Here is an 18,905-nt window from a genome sequence, read left to right on the forward strand (position 1 = left end):
TTAAAGAGCTTCTGCCTCTGCAAATTGCACTTTGGTGTTTTTATTTTGAGACAAATATTTATAAAATATTCCAAGTATCTTTGTATTTAATAGCTGTTCTTCCCAAATATTTTTTAAAACTATATTACTTATTCACATAAAAGATTTTATGTTTGATATTATTTTATTTTATTTTTTTAGAGAGAGAGTAAGTGGGGGGGGGGGGGAGGGGCAGAGGGAGAGGGAGAGAGAGAATCCCAAGCAGGCCAACCTGGGGCTCCATCTCATGACCCATAACCCTGAGATCATGACAAGCCGAAATCAAGAGTTGGACACCCAACTGACTGAGCCACAGGAGCCCCATAGTTGATATTATTATTTTTTATTTTTTTATTTTTTTATTTTTTTAAAGATTTTATTTATTTATTTGAGAGAGAGAGAATGAGAGACAGAGAGCACGAGAGGGAGGAGGGTCAGAGGGAGAAGCAGACTCCCCGCCGAGCAGGGAGCCCGATGCGGGACTCGATCCCGGGACTCCAGGATCATGACCTGAGCCGAAGGCAGTCGCCCAACCAACTGAGCCACCCAGGCGCCCCCATAGTTGATATTATTTTAAATGTAGCAAATGATATGAGAATATTTTTGGCTTGTTATATTTACTTAACTGTAATTTCATTGTAAATTAATTAACCAGGTAGTTATTGCTCTTTATAGTATAAATAAAAATATGTTTATGGTATTAAATCTATACTTACTTTGAATGTCTCTCAATAATTGTGCACTTATCTGTTATGCCTTTTAGAATTTGTGCTTTGGGTATTTTAAGTCACTTTAATATTTTTTTTCTTCTCTGATAATTTTTTTGAAAATATGCTATCCATTCTAAAATACACATTTGTGGTGGATACTTTCTGTGCAGACCAGATGGGGTTTTTAAGGCTAAGTAACTGATGTAAGTCCTTCTTGAGAATTTGAGAATTTTTGTTTGTTTGTTTTATATGTTAATATTAATTATTATCTTTTCTGCAAGATGCTTTACAGATATTATTGTGGTTAGTCCTTATTGCAAATCTTTAGGTTTGGCATTGTTATTGTCATTTTATAGATGAGGAAATAAAGGCTTAAAAGGGTCCCACAGAGGGGTGCATGGGTGGCACAGTAAGTTAAGTGTCCGACTCTTGGTTTTGGCTCAGGTCATGATCTCAGGGTGGTGAAATCGAGCCCCGCAACTAGCTCTGTGCTCAGCATGGAGTCTGCTTGAGATTCTTTCTCCCTCTCCCTCTGCCCCTCCTACATGTGCTCTCTCTCTCAAATAAGTAAATAAATCTTTAAAAAAGTTTTTTTAAAGGATCCCACAGGTAGGAGGTGAATAGATACAGGCCTGTCTGTGTATAAAGGCCAGTTCTTAACTACTATAATATATTGTATCCCAGGATGATTTCTATTTCAGCAGTTTTGGCTCCTCAAAAGTGCTGAATCAGGGTAAATTCAGGGCTGCTCTATTTGACAACCTGGTAGTCTGCAGAATATCATGATAGGGCTTTTTAAGAAAAGAATACAACCTGAAGAAATCAAATAGTTGTCAAGTTCCCAGCAGACTAGTGACAGATCTAGGATTAGCTGTTAGAATTTTAGCCCCCTGGCTTGCTTACAGTTTTCATTTATTTAGGCTTTTCATTCTTAATTCAAAGGCTGAGTGCTGATATATATATATATGTGTGTGTGTGTGTGTGTATATATATATATATACATATATATATATGGAAACATTAAATAAATCATATATTTCATGTTATAGCTCCTTTATGCAAAACAAACTATACAATAATGAAATTTTCTTTTCCTTCTTCTTTTTTTAATACAGTGGGATGCATCCTGCTTTTGTCTTGGTGTTCACCCCTGTGGCTTGGATTTATCACAGTAGCATCTGTCTTCAATCTATGTGTTAACTAGAAATCAAGGGAAGACATGAGGAGGTTTGTTTACTGCAAGGTGGTTCTAGCCACTTCACTGATGTGGGTGCTTGTTGATGTCTTCTTACTCCTGTACTTCAGTGAATGTAACAAATGTGATGACAAGAAGGAGAGATCCCTGCTACCTGCACTCAGGGGTAAGTGCTTTGAAGCAAATGTTGCTTTTATAGAGATGAGAGTTGTGGTGACTCTTGACAAAACGTGGAACTTTGAAATAGGGATTTTTTAAGCTATTGAGTTAGAACAGCATTTTGGCAGAACTACTAATGTACATTTAACCATGGGAAAGCTACTTTACTTGCTTGGCCTCAGGGGTCTTGTTGGAAGAAAGGAGAAGAGTTAGCCTCTAAGGTACCTTCCAATTCTAATAATTCCAATGTTCTGTGACTGTATGGAAAGAACAATTTAGTGAACATTCAAGTAGGACAGAATTTAAAATTTAGACTTCCAGAAGCAACAGCTCTTGGAGGCTAAGCACACTACATAAAAGGGAAAAGCTACTAAAGTGAGGTGGTGGGGACTGTAGCAAAATGTAAGGACACATGACACCCCTACAGACTTCCAAAAACAATAAATGAACAAACAAACAACTTTTTAAACAGAACACGTATTGATGGGCAGATTCAATCTGCGGGCAACATATCGTTGCCCCATAATTTCAAGTGCATGATAAAGTCACTTTAACTCAGTATTTCCTTCTTTAGGGACCGATTTCAATGACTACATAAGAAACATAATGATTTTTATAAATGGTGATTTATTAAGTCAAGCCATAGGGATTCATTTTCTGCAGTTATTCCAAATAATTTTCTCTATGCTTTTTCTTGACTTCTAGATTTATTAAAATATTTTGATAATATTCCTAGTATAGGAGTGCTTCTAATGTATATAGGATGCTGGAAATTAGTTTTATTATCATTGAGATAAACATTGTTTTTCTTGAAATCTAATTTACACTAATTCTCTGCTTAGCAAAAGTTTTCTTTATAAATATGATAAAAGGTAAGCTTTGAGTTCCATTTGGAATGTTTGTACCTTTTAGAAAAGTGAATCTAAATTACTGACTTGAGTTTTGCATTTGCTTAATGGATGTAGTCAGCTTTTAATGTTACAGATATTTTTGAGGTTATTTACTAATCAAAATATGTGAATAAACAGAATTTTATTGATACTATTTGGTTATATGAGGCTTAGGAAAAACAGAAGAGCATTTCCAAAAATTAGTTTTTGTTAAAAGAGTATTTTGAACTTTTTTTCACTTTAGATTGCAGTAATGCTCTTGCTTAATTGGAGAAATTCTGACTATCTTCCCCTTTTTCAAAGTGAGTTTCTCTCACTGTAATTTTTGGCTAACACAAAAAATTGAGAGAAAGTACTTTGGAAGTGACTGAGCCTAGACCCATTTAGGTAGTTTATATGCATATTTTATGCCTTTATACTAGAATTATTCAAAGAGGAGAACTTTATGAGTCTATCAGTTTTTGATAAATGAACATGGGGATTGATGTGCTGATCTTTGGTTGAAATCCCAGAAAAACTCCGCCTTCTCTGCTTCTTTGTTAAATCAGGTGAGCTACTGCTCGGCTGAAAGTGTGTTTTGATGGATCTCATCAGTTTGGAATGATCACTTTGTCATTTGTTGAATAGAGACATCTAGATTGGTCACAAAAAATGTCATAATCTGATTCAGCAAAACTATGACAGCTTATTCTGCGAGTACCAAAAAAGTACAGCTTTGCTGATTGAAGTCCTTAATGCTCAGTCTTAAATCTCAAAATGTGAAATTTAACGATGCAAGGCAAAAGTAGTAATTTTTCCTCATACTTAAGTTGTAAAATTAAACTATATTCTTCTTATTTTTAAGGCTTATTTAATGTTGTACATTAATATTTGTCTTGAATATATGGAAATAGACTTTAGGGTTTTAAGTTTATTTTCTATTGTTACTTCTTATTTTAGAATCTTTACTTAGGAATTGTGCCACATATTTAAAATGATATTTTATTTATAGGCAGACAGTGCTGTGCAAACTGCACTTGACTAAATATTTCATGTTCTGCATATGCTAAAAACAGGCTTTTTGACTTAAAGTTGATCCTTCTGAACTTATTTGTCCCCATTATTAAAAAAAAAAGGGTTTGGACTTGGGGGTTTCTCAGATCCCTTTTAGTACTAAATTTTAAACAATTTTAAGTGCCCACTATTAGCATACACTATGAATTAATTTTTGAGACACGTTTGTTCATTTATTTATCAATTCATCAGTTATTTAAGAGCCTACTGGATCAACACTTTGTACACCTTAAACTTACATAATGTTCTATGTCAACTGTATCTCGAAAAATAAAAGAAAGGAAAGGAAAAGAACATAGCCAAGTGATGGACAAAGGAAAGGAAGGTACTAGAATTTTTATGAAATAACAGAGATTACAGGATACTTCTGAATGAGAAAATGCAGAGCTCTTCTAAGATTAGAGTAATTAAGACTATAGTATTGGTACAAGGGGTCACAATGAGTAGCCAAATTGTCTAATGGAATAGCGTAGAGACTCTAGAAGTAGACTTACACTAAGTGTTTGGACATTCAAAATACGAAAAGAGCACCACAGATCAATGGGAGAGAGAAGGGCTCTTTAATAAATGGATCAGAAAATAAGATGATCATCCATGTGGAAAACAGGAAATTGGATGCCTAACTCGTGTCATAAACCAAGATAAACTTTGGATTTATTAATGTCAACAATAAAACTAAAACTTTTAGTGAAAAGAATTTAGGCATTTATAAGACCTCGAATTAAGGCACAATTCTAAAACACTACATGAAAAACATTGACCATAAAAGAAAATATAGATAAATTTGACTATTTGACTATATTAAAATTGAGAAAGTTGTTTCATTAAAATATACCTTAAAAGAGAAGTTAGAAACTGTAGATGTTAAAAGAGCATGCAACTGAGAAATTATTAAGTGTATACACACACACACACACACACACCCTACACATACATATGGAGATATATATCACACACATGCACATACACACACACACTATATTAATAAGAAAAGTACAAATAACCCAATAGGAAAAAGTGGGTGACGGGCATGAATAGACACTTCTTAGAAAAGAAAACGCATATAGCAACAAAAACTTATGAAGAAATACTTAACATCAATTGTGATCAGGGAAACACAGACCAAGGCTATAATGACATATTTATCCATTCAATTGGCAAAAATTAAATTGGCTGATAATACCAATTGCTAGAAGTGATGCATCTCCACATTTTTTCAAAGATTTATTTATTTATTTATTTGAGAGAGAGAGAGTGTGAGCAGGGTCGGGGATGGGCAGAGGGAAAGGGAGAGAGAATCCCAAGTAGAGGATCAATGATCCAGAAATCACAACCTGAGATGAAACCAAGAGTCAGTCGCTTAACCGACTAAGCCACCCAGACACCCCCATCTCCACATTTTTATAATAACTTTAGATAAGAGTTCATTATTTCTGAAATCTGAACATTCATATAACCCATCACTCATAGTCATACACTCAGGATTTCTTCCACATAGACAAATATTTCATAGTACCACTGTTCATAAAAATAAAAGCTAAAAATAACCCATAGATCTATCAATGGGAAAACTGATGAATGAATTGTGATATATCAATATAAGAGAATAGTATATATTAGTTAAAATGAATATATGAATGGATTTTAATAATATAATAGTAAGTTACATCCCTCAAAGATGATAAATAACATGATATAGTTTGAAAAGCTAAAACTAAAATTTAAAAGTATACGTTTTAAGAATATGTAGAGATGCAACAAGACTCTATAAAGCAAGCAAGATTAATTATGATAATGGGATTTAGGATGTTTATTTTCATGTGTTGGGTGAGACAGGTACATGAGATGGGGGTGAACATTTTGACTGAATATGGGGCATTAGTAGTGTCCTCGATTTGTTTTTCTTGTGGGTTTGATGTGTCTATTACATTATATTACATGGATAACTAAACGAATAAGAGCCACTGAATGGATTTAAAAGAGCAGACATGATCACATTTGTGTTATGGAAAGATCACTATGGATTCAGTGTGGAGAATGGATTGGAGAAGAGTTGGTCTCTTTAGGGAGGTTGGGTAGGAAGCTCTGGTAGTGTCCCATGAATTCTGTGTAGGCAGTGATGCGTACTTATGGCAGAGGAATGGTGGTGAGGTGTGATGGGAGTGGGAAAAATGAAGAGGTATTTGAGATATGGGAGCTGGTACATGACTGGCTCTGGCAGGTGTAGGATATGGGAGTGTCAAGAAAGAGTCTTGAGTTTCTTGAGGGCATTATTTGGTTCAATTTCCTGAGAGGGGAAAAATGTAGGAGGAGATGAGTTGAGGGTGGACATTGAGTTTATTTTAGACATGTTGAATTTTAGACACCTGTTAGGCAACTGAATGGAATTGTTCAGTAGGAAGTTGGCTACATTATTAAACTCCAAGTTTCAAACTTAAAAACCATCACTTCTATGGAAACTTTTTTTCTAAAATGGATTGCATTTTTTCTCTTCTTTATTGAAGAATGAAGCATATGGAATATAATTGAATCTTTGTTACTGAGTCAGCATTATCATATTCACACATCAATTATTGAATGATGCTGTTTAAAAAAAGATTATTTCAGGCACTTTATGGGAACGCATAGACCTGTTCCAATATTAAATACAGACATGTAAATCCTTTTTCTTTTCCTCTTTTCTAAAGGATTGCTTTTTGGTAACGTAACTACTTGTTAGGGGAGCATGTTAACTTTTTCATGCCACTCTGGAGTCACCTAGAATTAAAATGCACTGAAGGATATTTCTAACTCCTAACTGGTATGGAATACTAACTAGTGGTACTCCCAAGCTGGAAGAATTAGATATTTGAGAGTAGAGGTATTTAAAAAGACCAGTGCTGCTGTAGTCCATCTAGAAATACTCTGGGACAAATTTGAGGTTGTGTGGTAGGTTTGTATGAGCACTCTGCCATAGTGGATCCTACTCTTGGCTGACCCACTAAGGGCCCATGTCCGAGGGCAAGTTAATCTTTCTGGGCCTCGGTTGCCATCTGCAAAATGAAATGAGTATGAGTCATGATTTTAAAAATCCTGGTCTTCAAATGAATAGTTATATGTTTCTAGCTATTTTTTTCAATGAAACTATGACAAGTAAACTCTTTTACTATCTAACTTTTGGTCAGTCCATAAATAATATATGGTCTGAGATGAGAAGTAGTGATATGGAAGTGATATGGTGGAAGGATTTTACTTAGAAACCCCAAAGGCGGGACACCTGTGTGATTCAGTTGGTTCAGTGTTGGACTCTTGATTTCGGCTCAGGTCATGATATCAGGGTCATGAGATCAAGCCCCGTGTCAGGCTCCACATTCAGCGGGGAGTCTGCTCAAAATTCTCTCTCTTTCCCGCTCCCTCTGCCCCTCCCCCATATCTAAAATAAATAAATCTTTAAAAGAAAAAAAGAAACCGCAGAGGGGTTCCTATCATCACAGAGAACAGAAAGGGTATAAATTTATGATATTCAAGACAGGAAGGAACCTACCTTCCTTTACCTGATCCTGAGTCTTGAGCATATTGCACATACTTAGGGAATGAAATGAAATTTACTTTAAAAAAGAGGGGATATCTAAGAAAGAATTGTTGCTTGTATGTAAACAAAGATAAGTACATAGCCAGTAATGATCACAGTAACTAATTATAGGCCGTTAACTATTCTAAATTATTTCCAAATGTTAACTCATTAATTTTTTACCAAAAAATCTGTGAAGTAAGCATTCTTCTTTTACATATGAAGAAACTGAGGCAGAGTGAGTGTATGGGAAAAACACTCCTGTGTTTTCCTTTACTCACACTTACTATACCACTAATACCAGATGTGTGGGCTTTTTCTCCACACCAGGCAATTGTCTGTATCAGCTGAGTGTCCTGCAATTCTGATACTATCTACTGGGTCTTAACATCAAATCTCACAAGATAAGGGCTCAGTCCCATAGGACTGCTCCCAATTCAGATACCAATTGCAAGTACCAGATTGTTACCTGTACTTCTGATCCACAAGCTCTCAATTGGGGTTTCCATGACTCCCTCTTTAAGTTTGATGATTTTCTAGAATGTCTCACAGAAATCAGAGAAATGGCTACTTACATTTAGCAGTTAATTATAAAAATATGATAAAGGACATGAACGAAGAACAAGATGAAGAGATACATAGGGTAAGTTCAGAAGGGTCCCAAAGGAAGGAGCTTCTGTCCCCATTGGAGTTGGGTGTGCCACCTCCTATCAGGTAGATATGTTTACCAACCCAGAAGCTCTCTGAACCCCATACTTTTGGGATTTTTATGGAGGCCATATCACATAGAAATGATCAGTCATTAATTTAATCTCTAGCCCCTCGCCCCTTCCCAGAGGATAGGAGTGAGGCTGAAAGTTCCAAGCTTGTAATCATGGCTTGGTCTTTCTGGTGACAGCCAGGAGTCATTTAGGAGCCCACCAAGAGTTGCCTCATTAGAACAAAAGACACTTCTTTTTTTCATATTTTATTTTTTAATTTAAATTCAAGTTAGTTAACCTATAGCATAGTATTGGTTTCAGGAGTAGAATTTAGTGATTCATCACTTACATATAACATCCAGTGCTCATCCCAACAAGTGCCCTCCTTAATACCCATCACCAATTTAGCCCATCCCCCACCCCCCTCCCCTCCAGCAACCCTCCCTTACAAAAGACACTTCTATCACACAGGAAATTGCAAGGGATTTAGGAGCTCTGTGTCAAAGACCAAATATTAGAATAAAAGATGCTCCTAGTGGTCTTATCACTTAGGAAATTATAAGGGTTAGAGATGCTCTCTACCAGGAACTGGAGGCAGATATATATAAGTCATTTTTTTCCATAGTGAGTTTAAGGGGGAATGCCAGAATTTTCATAATCAGTAGAATAGGATTTGGTTAATAAGGTGTTGGTTATTAACACTTTTATTAAATAAAGGACTATGTTATCAATAAATGTCAGTTTGTACTAGAGTTCAAGCACCATGCTTTCATTTGAATAGCAGGATGGAATATATATTCAGAAAACTTGAAATGACTGTTTTGTCTTCACTCAGAGGCACTACGGACCCTGCCAGATCTCCCTGGCTAGTAGGGTGTATAAATTCCAGTCAGGAAAATATTTCCTAGGGTTCCTCTGATTTCAGATCATTTATAGAGCACTATCACCTTATCTGGCATTTTAAGGTTTTACAGTTACTGTTAACCACTTGTGTTCCTTAAGACCTTCTCACTGTGGCTCTGAATTGGGGGAAATCAATAAAATGAATGGAATTGCTGACCAGTAACCCCAGTTTGATACTTCCATGTTTCCCTTCATCCTGCCTGGGAGAATAACTGTTTTTTGTTTTGTTTTGTTTTTTTCCTTCATAAATCCAAGGACACAGGTAGCCTTGTTCTCTTGGAATCTTGACAATGGACTATTGCATCAGCGCTTTCTTTTATTTCTTTCTAGATGATCTCCTCATAACATTAACACCAAGCCATGCAATCATTTATTAAACAGTGAATGTTTGTTGATTTTGTTTAATTAATCTTTGGTGCTTCAGAGAAAAATTCCTGTGTGCAGGTGTGAGGGAAAACTGAAAACTGGTGAAGTCAAGTGTAAAACTAACACCAATTTTTCCTTATTTAAAAAAACAAACAAACTATGGTTTCATCTTTTGGGGGCAGGGTAGATGAGTGTGATTGATTAAAATGCATTTTCATTATTGGAATTGCCCTTAATAAATTATGATGACTGCTGGAATTTTCAGGCAATAATATTTATAGTCATACAAAAAGTAGGGCATGTAGACACAGTTTGAATGGATAACATATATTTACCAGATAATTTTTTTTTAAAGATTTTATTTATTTATTTGACAGAGAGAGAGAGACAGCGAGAGAGGGGACACAAACAGGGGGAGTGGGAGAGGGAGAAGCAGGCTTCCTGTGTAGCATGGAGCCTGATGCGGGGCTCGATCCCAGGACCCTGGGATCATGACTTGAGCCAAAGGCAGACGCTTAACGACTGAGCCACCCAGGCACGCATACCAGATAATTTTCAATCAAATTTATAAATAGTGTTCAAAACTCTATGGGCCTTATAAAATTATGACCTTTGATATTTGCTCTGGCCTTGCATACTTTATCCACAAGTCACTCTGATCCCTCTGCCGGTCCACATAGACATGTTATTGTTAGGAATGAAAATGAATTGTTATAATGAGCAATTATTAAATTTACTGTGTCAGGTATTTTATATATATTCTTTTGATTAATTCCCAACATAGCATTGAGGATACATGCTATTATTATCCTCATTTTCATATGTGAAACTGAGACCTAAAATGGTTAATTAAATTCCCCGAGGTTGCAAAACTGGTAAGAGGGAAGAAAGGACTCACAACCTGGTTTGTCAGACTTCTGAACCCAGACTTTCAATCATATTCTGTGCCCTTGAATTAGGTGTGCCTTGACTCCGTTTATGCAAAACAATCACAGCATTTATATGCTAGTTTATGAAATATTTACACAAATAGAGATATTTCTGATGTACATAGAAGGAGGTGGCCACTGGCCTTGGGTAAAAAATATCTTATTTAATATACTTAAGAGAAAAGTATTTTAGCAGGCTCGCCTTGCCCTACTTCAGACTTTAGCAATTTTGCACTTATTGAATCTCTACAGTATATTAATTTATGTTGCAATTTTCCTCAGCAGTTCTCTTTGGGGCTAAGCCTCTGAAGTCTTAGCAAGAGGAGTTAAAAGTCATGAACAGCAGTGAAACATTATTTTTTTTTTCAAAGCTTAATAGGACCCATTGGTACAATTCTTTCATCCATTTATTCAATAAAAGTACTGGGCTAGGTACTTTGAAATATACAGAATTTAAACAAATAGAACATTTGCCTTCAAGAACCACAGCCTAGTGGAGCTACGACATGTACATACACGATGTATACATAAATAACTGCATTACACAACAGGAAGTAGTAGCTTTTGTGAGAGGGATACCAAATGAACTACTAGGAGAGGGCTTGAAGAACATAAATTATATGGACGTGTGAAAATTGGGAGGGAGTAAATACAGGAGGAAATGAAATGCCTGAAGAAAGCTATTGCCTTTTTCAAAGTGAGGATATAAGAGAACAGTGAATTGGTTGATTGAAGCAGAATCAGACATAAAGGGGATTTCTAGATTTTAGGTTGAACGTTGGGATAGAGACAGATTTTAAAGGACTTTGAGTGCTGGAGAAAAAAAAAAAATCTAACTTTGTTCTCTAGGAAATGGGGAACCACTGAAGGTTTCTGGAAAAGGAAAGGTGTGTTGATCATCATCTGAAGTTTAGAAGGAGAATGTGATGCTCTCAGTTACATATGCAACACAATAGCACGAACACATTTTTATCTTTATATAAAGTCTCAGACATTAATGTTTTATTCATTAATTAAAACTACTTGAATTTCCTGGTAAGTAAATAGAATATTAAGTCATTTAAATTGTTCACTTTGCAAATTAGTTGGAACAAGAACATTTCCCATTTGCAAATTCAGATGTTGTTTTAGAAAGTCTACTACTCAAAATCTTTACTAATTTAGTATTAAATAAGCTGAGACAATTCTTTCGACAAACATTGGAATGGTTGATTTGCATCAGAGCTGGGGATAGGAAGATAAAGAAGCCATTCTTATTTTCATGTTTAGAAAGGGAGAAAGGAATTCAGAATTGTATGAATGAAATGTCAGCATATTAATGCTGTACTATCAGGAGGAGAGAGAATATATGACATAAAAAGAAAAGAAATTCAGTAAGACATTATGTGTCTTTTGAGGGCAAGATCTAATTTTCAGTTCCTTAAAGACTTGAGTTGGTTGAGTAGAGGGTGGTGGGCAAAACTATTTACCAAATAGTCCACCAACAAAATGGGAATGGACAAATTTTATTTTGAACCACTGGAAACCATTGTTGCTGAAGGGCTATATTGCAGCAGAGACAACTGACTATGTAGAATTTTTATCGGTTTTGTCCTCTTCTCTCCTTAGCACTTAAACATTGCCTGGCTCATAGTGGGTGCTCAATGAATAATTATTGAATGAATGAAGAATGAATGCATGATCTGTTTGATACTTTCCAAGGGTTCTTATGATTATAGAATGTGCAGTTTAAGTTGATGATTAAGAAATATGAAATACCTCAATTATCATGGCAAAAGTGTTTTTTATTGTTTTTATTGTTTACATACATAGTCCGAACTATTTCTTTTATCCTTTATTGGTGCATATGATATGATTTACAACCCAAATTGACATATTTATAGCCAGGGGACTATCTTTTTTCCTTCAGGATTTGTCTTATGTTACACTGTATATATTATCCCTGTGATGCAGAGACATGTAAGATCACTGCATGTTGACATGTGGCATTTCTCTAGATGGAGCAGGTGTATCATGTGGGATATGTGGAATGAATCAATACATAGAGGACACAGAGGAATGTTTATAGAAGTTAGATGAAGGAATTTTGAAAAAAAAGATGTAGGTATGTGGTAAATTTAATTCATCTGTAAAAAAAAGATAGGGAAATTGGAGATGATGGAAAACTGATATAACAAACAATGAATCATGAAACACTACATCAAAAACTAATGATGTAATGTATGGTGATTAACATAACAATAAAAATTTTAAAAAATAGTAATATTGGAAAGCTCTAAAAATGAAAAATCCAATCAAAAAGGAAAATTACTGAGAATAAGGTAATGTAATTGTAGAACAGGACCCATGGTTAGTCAATAAGTAAGGCTATGTGTAAATACTGCTTTGGGAATGATTGAGGAGAGTATTTGGTTAAAGAATATATTTTTTTAAAATCAATTTTATTGAGGTATAATGCTCAACTTTAAGTGTACAGTTTGATTAGTTTTGACAAATGAATCCCAGGGTTCAACCTCATAATCAGATACGTCCCCCCAAAATGTTTCCTTATACCCCTGTGCAGTTAGTTTCCTCCACTCTAGTTGAAGACAACAACTGAGGGGCACCTGGGTGGCTCAGTCTTTAAGCATCTGCCTTTGGCTCAGGTCATGATCCCAGGGTCCTGGGATCGAGCCCCACATGGGGCACCTGGGTGGCTCAGTTGGTTGGTTTCTACCTTCCGCTCAGGTCATGATCCCAGGGTTCTGGGATCAAGCCCCATGTCAGGCTCCCTGCTCAGCGGAGAGCCTGCTTTTTCCTCTCCCTCTGCCTGCTTCTCTGCCTACTGGTGCTCTCTCTCTCTGTCAAATAAATAAATAAAATCTTTAAAAAGAAAAAAGACAACAACTGATCTGGTTTTGTGACTATTGGTTAGTTTTGCTTATTCTAGAAAATCTGATGAGTGGAAACGTACAGTATGAACTCCTCTGTATCTGACTACTTTTGCTCAGCATAAGGGTTTTGAGATTAATCCATGCTATTGAGTGTATCAGTGGTTATTGCTGAGAAGCATCCTATCACTTATTGTACATACTATAATTTGTTTACCCTTTCACCTGATGATGGACATTTGGGTTTGTTCTATGGCTGTTATGCATAAAGCTGCTGCATTTGTACAAGAATCTTTGTGTGGACATATGTTTTCACACCTCTTGGGTAATATCAAGGAGTGGTAGTGCTGAGTCATATGCTAAGTGTGTTTTAATTTGGTAAAATAATGCCAGTTTATTTTTTCAGGTTGTTAAACTATTTGTTCTTCCCATCAGTGACATAAGAGAAATCTGGTTATTCTACAGCCTGGCCAACACTTCATAGCCAGTGCTTTAACTTTTAGCTATTTTAGTAAACTTGTGATAATATCTCATTTGATTTAATTTGCCTGTCCTGGTAACTAGTGGTACTGAGTAACTTCTCATAGTTTTTTGTTTTTGTTTTTTTTGCCAGTCTTTTGTTTTTTTTACCACTTTTATGAAGTGTCTGTCAAATTCTTTTGCCAATTTTGTAATTGTTTGTGGCTTGCTTTTTAAAAATTTTTTTAAATGGTGTCTTTCAAAGAACAAGGATTTTTAATTTTGGTGAAGTCCAGTGTTTCGTTTTTATTTCTTTTATTGTTCTTTTGGTGTCCTAAGAAATCTTTGCCTAACCCAGGGCCATGATGACTTTTTTTTATCTGTGTTTTTTTTTTCCCCAGAAGATTTATGGTTTTAGCCTTTAAGCTTTGACTTAATTTTTGTGTATGGTGTGAGAAGAGTCAAGATTACTTTTTTCCTAAAATAAAAACCCAGCTGTTCCAGAAACATTTGTTTCTTGAAGATAAAAAAGGCATGGATTTTAGAAATAAGCATGGTAATTTCATGTAATATTCCTCAGTATATACCTATACATTTTCCTATTTTTTAGAAGATTTTATTTAATTATTTGAGAGAGAGCAAGCATGTGTGTGTGTGTGTGTGTGAGAGAGAGAGAGAGGACGAGCAGGGGAAGGGACAGAGGCAGAGGGAAAAAGAAGCAGACTCCCCGCTGAGCAGGGAGCCTGATGTGGGGTTTGAGCCCAAGATCCTGGGATCACGACCTGAGACGCCCAGGGGCCCCTATTTCTTATATGAATGATTTGATTACAAACATTTGAGTTTACTTTCTAGAATTCATTGCATATTATATGTAAGTGATGTAAATTTTGTTATATAACTTGAAAAGTACCCAAATGTTACTAACCAAATCTTCTTTAGACATTTTGATTTGAAGGCAAGTGAAAATCTAACATAAAACTATGTTTAAAAAAAAGTACTATTCTTTTTCTTCCTTTCCTTCCCTCCTTCCCTCCTTTCCTCCTTCCTTCCTTCCTTCCTTCTTTCCTTCCTTCCCTCTCCCTTCCTTCCCTCCTCCTTCCCTCCCCCCCCCCCCCCCTTCCTTCTTTTCTTCCTTCCTTCCTTCCTTCCTTCCTAAGATTCCATTCATTCATTTGACAGAGAGGGCACAAGCCGGGGGAGCATCAGGCAGAGGGAGAAGCAGGTTCCCTGCTGAGCAGGGAGCCCGATGCAGGACTCAAACCCAGGACCCTGTGATCATGACCTGAGCTGAAGGCAGACACTTAACCGACTGAGCCACCCAAATGCTCTAGTACTATTTTTTCAAATAATAAAATTAATGAGTATTTATTGTAGAAGAAATTTAAAATACAAATAAAAATAAAGAAGAAAAATAACCAGGAATTTCTTTTTTTTTTCATAATTTTTTTTTAAAGGTTTTTATTTATTTGACAGAGAGATAGCACAAGTAGGCAGAGTGGCAGTCAGAGGGAGAGAGAGAAGCAGGCTTCCCGCTGAGCAGGGAACCCGACGCGGGGCTCGATCCCAGGACCCTGGGATCATGACCCGACCTGAAGGCAGCTGCTTAACCAACTGAGCCACCCAGGCGCCCCTAACCAGGAATTTCACCCAGAAATTGGCATCATAAAATAAAATATAATATTTTAACTTTTTTGATAGCATGAGCTTTTTTTACTGCATGAAATATTTATTTAAAACATGATTTTAATGGCTGCATAATATTTTATCACATGTATATACTATAATTTTCATAATTAACTACTTTTTATTAATTTTTGTAGATTACTTCTAATTATTTTTTTACCACAGAATAATGTTATAGAACATTTTTAAGAAGTTTGAAAATATTGAAAATGTTGCTGATTACATTCTTAGGCTAGATTCTTGGTTATGGGATTTACTTTTTTAAAGGTGTACATACTTTTAAAAGGCTCTTCATATTTATATCTTTGTTATCTTTGGTAAATACCCAGTAGTCCTATTGCTGGGTCATAGGGTAGCTCTATTTTCAACTTTTTGAGGAACCTCCATACTGTTTTCCAGAGTGGCTGCACCAGCTTGCATTCCACCAACAGTGTAGGAGGGTTCCCCTTTCTCTGCATCCCTGCCAACATCTGTCGTTTCCTGACTTGTTAATTTTAGCCATTCTGACTGGTGTGAGGTGGTATCTCATTGAGGTTTTGATTTGGATTTCCCTGATGCCAAATGATGTGGAGCATTTTTTCATGTGTCTGTTGGCCATTTGGATGTCTTCTTTGCAGAAATGTCTGTTCATGTCTTCTGCCCATTTCTTGATTGGATTAGTTGTTCTTTTTTTTTTAAGATTTTATTTATTTATTTGACAGAGACTTAGAGAGAGAGCACAGATAGGCAGAGCGGCAGGCAGAGGGTGAGGGAGAAGCAGGCTCCCCACTGAGCAAGGAGCCCGATGCGGGGCTTGATCCCAGGAACCTGGGATCATGGCCTGAGCCAAAGGCAGCTGTTTAACTGACTGAGCCACCCAGGTGTCCCAGGATTATTTCTTTGGGTGTTGGGTTTGATAAGTTCTTTATAGATTTTGGATACTAGCTCTTTATCTGATACGTCATTTGCAAATATCTTCTCCCATTCTGTTGTCTTTTGGTTTTTTCAACTGTGTCTTTTGCTGTGCAAAAGCTTTTTTGATGGAGTCCTAATAGTTCATTTTTGCCCTTACTTCCCTTGCCTTTGGAGATGTGTCTAGCACGAAGTTACTGCAGCCGAGGTTGAAGAGGTTGTTGCCTGTGTTCTCCTCTAGGATTTTGGTGGATTCCTGTCTCATATTGAGGGCTTTCATCCATTTTGAGTCTATTTTTGTGTGTGGTGTAAGGAAATGGTCCAGTTTCATTCTTTGGCATGTGGCTGTCCAATTTTCCCAACACCATTTGTTGAAGAGGCTTTTTTCCATTGGAGGTTCTTTCCTGCCTTGTCGATTAGTTGACCATAGAGTTGAGGGTCCATTTCTGGGTTTTCTATTCTATTCCATTGATCTATGTGTCTGTTTTTGTGCTAATGATCCAAAGGGGCACCTGAACCCTAACGTTTATAGCGGCAATGTCCACAATAGCCAAACTATGGAAAGAGCCCTGATGTCCATCAACAGATGAATGGATAAAGAAGATGTGGTATATATATACAATGGAATATTATGCCAGCCATCAGAAAATGAAATCTTGCCATTTGCAATGACGTGGATAGAACTAGAGGGTATTATGCTAAGTGAAATAAGTCAATCAGAGAAAGACAATTATCATATGATCTCACTGATACATGGAATCTAAGAAACAAATCAGAGGATCATAGGGAAGAGAGGAAAAAATAAAACAAGAAGAAACCAGAGAGGGAGACAAACCATAAGAGACTCTTAATTAGGAAACAAACTGAGGGTTGCTGGAGGGGATGGGGATGGAGGGATGGACTAACTGGGTAATGGACATTGGGGAGGATATGTGTTGTAATGAGTACTGGTATTATATAAGACTGATGAATCACAGGCCTGTACTTCTGAAACCAATAATACATTATATGTTAATTAATTGAATTTGAATTAAAAAATGTTAAAAAAATAAATAAAAGGCTCTAATGACTTCCTGGAAAGACTTATAATCTTCACACCTCATCATCAGTGTATGAGACTACTTATCTCACCACAATATTTATAATTTTAATTAGAGTACTTTTTTTTAAAGATATATTTATTTATTTGAGAGAGGGAGAGAGAGAGAGAAAGCAGGGAGGTTGGGCAGAGGAAGAGGGAAAGAGAGAATATCTTGAGCAGACCCCTGGAGAACATGGAGCCCAATGGATGCAGCGCTCCATTCCATGACCCTGAGATCATGACCTGAGCTGAAATCAAAAGTTGGACAAAACTGACTGAGCCACCCATGTGCCCCTAATTAGGGTACTATCTAATAACAATTTTTTTTTAAGTTTTCACCTTTTATTGTACTTACATTTAAATTTTACCATTAAATACTGAGTATAAATATGCTGATTTTAGGTACAGATTTTTGAAATAAAAAAAGATAAATGGATGGTTGGCTTAAAAATGTGATGTATTAGTCACTGTAGATATGTTCAACAATGACAAAATCTACCTAGTGGTAAAATTCTGCCTCTATACTATGATGCATTTAGTGGTACAAGTAAACTCCATGGAGACAGGAAGGAAAACGTAAAACTTTGGGCTGCAGTTGGAGGAAAGACCTGTTCAGGAATGAATGGAGAGCTCCTTGTAATCCCCAGTTTTTTAGTTTTTTCTGCTTTTAAATTTTTTTTTTAAATTGAATAATTTGATCAGTATGTATTTTATTTTTCTGTAGGAATGAGGATGTATTATTTTCAATAATTACTTGTGGCATATATATCTTTCCTCTCATTACTGATTTGTAATGTTAAAATGAACATGTGGAAAATCTTTATGTTTACCAAGGTCTTTATATCTGCATATTCATTTGATTCCATTGATTTGTCTTCTAAATCATATCCCAGACCTAAACTATTTTGATTATTTAACTTTATATTATCTGATGAAACACTTGGCAAATTTGCAGACTGCTTTAGTGTGGAGAATGAGAACACTGCAGTTCTAATCTTGGCTTTGCTACTCAGTGTGTTCCCTGTATCACTCTATCTTGATCTGTGAAATGAGAGCCTTGGTGCAGACCTATTCTTTTTCTGTATTTAAGAATTATATGTTTTTCATGATAACAAATGGGAAATATTATGTTATCACTGAATCTTGCCATATTTAAATATAAAAAGGTCTGATAAATAAAATCAGGCTGTGGAAATGTACAGAATATGCATCTAAAAACTATATTTGGCATTACTATAAGCAGTATCCTTTATTTTTTTTGTCTTACACTTTTTGGAAATACATTCAGGTGTGTTTTCTTATAGGTCTGTCATACTGATTCCATTAGATTGGTACAATGAGTGGGGATATTGGACATAAAATATTATAATGGCAAGAACATTGGTGCTATGGTTGTAAGATCTGGATTTCATTATGGTTCTGAACTTAACCAGAAGTGTGACCCAGA

The 18,905-nt window shown here is 35.9% G+C and overlaps 1 protein-coding gene across 2 annotated transcripts in view; it reads left to right on the forward strand.

Annotated features, from left to right (window-relative positions):
• The window catches only part of GALNT13 (polypeptide N-acetylgalactosaminyltransferase 13), a 547,381-nt gene that overhangs the window by 87,384 nt on the left and 441,092 nt on the right, over positions 1–18,905 (forward strand). Inside the window, exon 3 of one of the 2 annotated variants that reach the window (XM_021702903.1) lies at positions 1,844–2,089. In XM_021702903.1, the coding sequence (XP_021558578.1) occupies positions 1,948–2,089 (142 nt within the window). In that variant the 5' untranslated portion in view covers positions 1,844–1,947. Of the gene's footprint in view, positions 1–1,843; positions 2,090–18,905 lie in introns of those variants that run through there. The other variant, XM_021702904.1, reaches the window with a different exon arrangement.

Source organism: Neomonachus schauinslandi, chromosome 3 (assembly GCF_002201575.2).
Source record: "Neomonachus schauinslandi chromosome 3, ASM220157v2, whole genome shotgun sequence".
NCBI classification, from domain to species: Eukaryota; Metazoa; Chordata; class Mammalia; order Carnivora; family Phocidae; genus Neomonachus; species Neomonachus schauinslandi.